This window comes from Echinops telfairi, unplaced genomic scaffold (genome assembly GCF_000313985.2).
Source record: "Echinops telfairi isolate 266 unplaced genomic scaffold, ASM31398v2 ScPeMD7_7412;HRSCAF=8450, whole genome shotgun sequence".
Taxonomy (NCBI): domain Eukaryota; kingdom Metazoa; phylum Chordata; class Mammalia; order Afrosoricida; family Tenrecidae; genus Echinops; species Echinops telfairi.
Genome location: NW_022111312.1, coordinates 13,985,293 through 13,986,758, shown reverse-complemented (window position 1 = coordinate 13,986,758; position 1,466 = coordinate 13,985,293). Strand labels below are relative to the sequence as shown.

Here is a 1,466-nt window from a genome sequence, read left to right as displayed (position 1 = left end):
TCTGGGGGGCGCAGACCCCGCCCGCTCCCACCGACCCCGGCAGGGCTGCCTCTTTACCCGCCTCCTCCTGCAGCACGGCCAGCGACACGGTCACGTCCTCGGGGCCCCCGACCAGGGCCGCGCTGACCTCACGGCCGGACAGGCGGACGGCAGGAGGGATGAAGACTGGACGGGCGGAGGGAACGGGCGGGTGAGATGGGGGGCTGCCCCTCGGCCCTGGGCCCCACAGACCCGCGGCCGCCCTACACACCCAGGTGCCCCCGCAGCGGCGTCAGGACGGCATGCAGAAGGAGTCCCAAGAAGACGGAAGCAAGGGGCGGCAGGCCCATGGCTCGGGCCTCGAGGGGTCCCCACGCCCGCAGCGCGCCCGCCTCAGGGCGCGGGACGGCCCGGGCCCGGCTTCCACGGCCGCTGGGGCCCCGCCGCCGCCATCTTGTAAGCGAACACCGGGAACTATGGCAACTGCCAATCGGCTGCCGGACAGATGGAGCGTCGCGCTGCGATTGGGCCAGCAGCAAGAGAGCCCGCCCCCACCCTTTGACTCCACCCACGTACCCGCCCCCAGTGTTTTGGCCCCACCCACGTGCCCTACGCTCACTTTAACTCCATAATGGGAGAGGAGAACTTGTCCAGTGTCAGAACGGGAATTTTGCTACCCTAGAGCGAATTCACAAAGACGAGGCTTTCTGCTTCCGCCAAAAGACTGACAGTTCTCTGTCCATAGGGTCGCTGAGTCAGGATTGACGGGATGGCAGTGATTTGATGGAAAACCCCACACCGGGGCATATACCCTGTACCAGTTGAATACCCTTGGATTAAAATGGTGCGTTATACAACTAAAACAATGAGAACAATTAAACAGGCGGCCACACCAGAGGCAGCGGTGGTGTGTTTGTGGAAAACAAGGCCACCGGGGCTGGAAGTGACCCCCAAGAGGGGAAGGGTAGGGGCCTGGGAAAGGAGTCTTAGGGAGTCTAAGCCCAGGGTACCCCCAAAACCCAAACATACTGAACTAAGGCATTGGCAAAGAACATTCAATACACCACAGGCTGCCAGGAGAATGAACAAATTGGTCTTGGAAGACCAATTTGTAACCAGAGTGCCCTTAGGAAGTAAGGATGATGCCTCTGGCCTACTGTGGACACATGATCAGGAGCCAGTCCCCAGGGAAGGGCATCATGCTTGGTGAAGTAGATCAGCAAAAAAGCAGAAAACTCAAAAAGATGGACTAACAGAGGCTGCAATGATGGGGTCACGAATAATACTGAGGGTGGTGCAAAACCAGGCTGTATTCCTGTTGCTGTACCAGGGTCATTGAGATCTTCTTCCTATGCCCAATGACAATTCAAAGCCCAAACTGTCTGTCACCATGGCAACTCCTGTTGTCAGAGTAACCCTTGCTTCATAAGCTTTTCAAGGGCTGATCTTTCAGAAGCCAATCACCAAGCCTTTCTTCTGAGGCAGCC

At 58.6% G+C, this 1,466-nt stretch overlaps 1 protein-coding gene across 1 annotated transcript in view; it reads right to left on the bottom strand.

The window, feature by feature from the left end:
• TCTN2 (tectonic family member 2) overlaps positions 1-387 on the bottom strand; it is a 25,564-nt gene extending 25,177 nt beyond the window's left edge. The window contains exons 1-2 of the mRNA XM_045296726.1: positions 251-387; positions 58-165 (exon numbers count right to left, since the gene is read on the bottom strand). Coding sequence (XP_045152661.1) covers positions 58-165; positions 251-329 — 187 coding nt within the window. The 5' untranslated portion in view covers positions 330-387. The remainder of the gene's footprint in view (positions 1-57; positions 166-250) is intronic.
• Between the last annotated feature and the right edge of the window lie 1,079 nt (positions 388-1,466).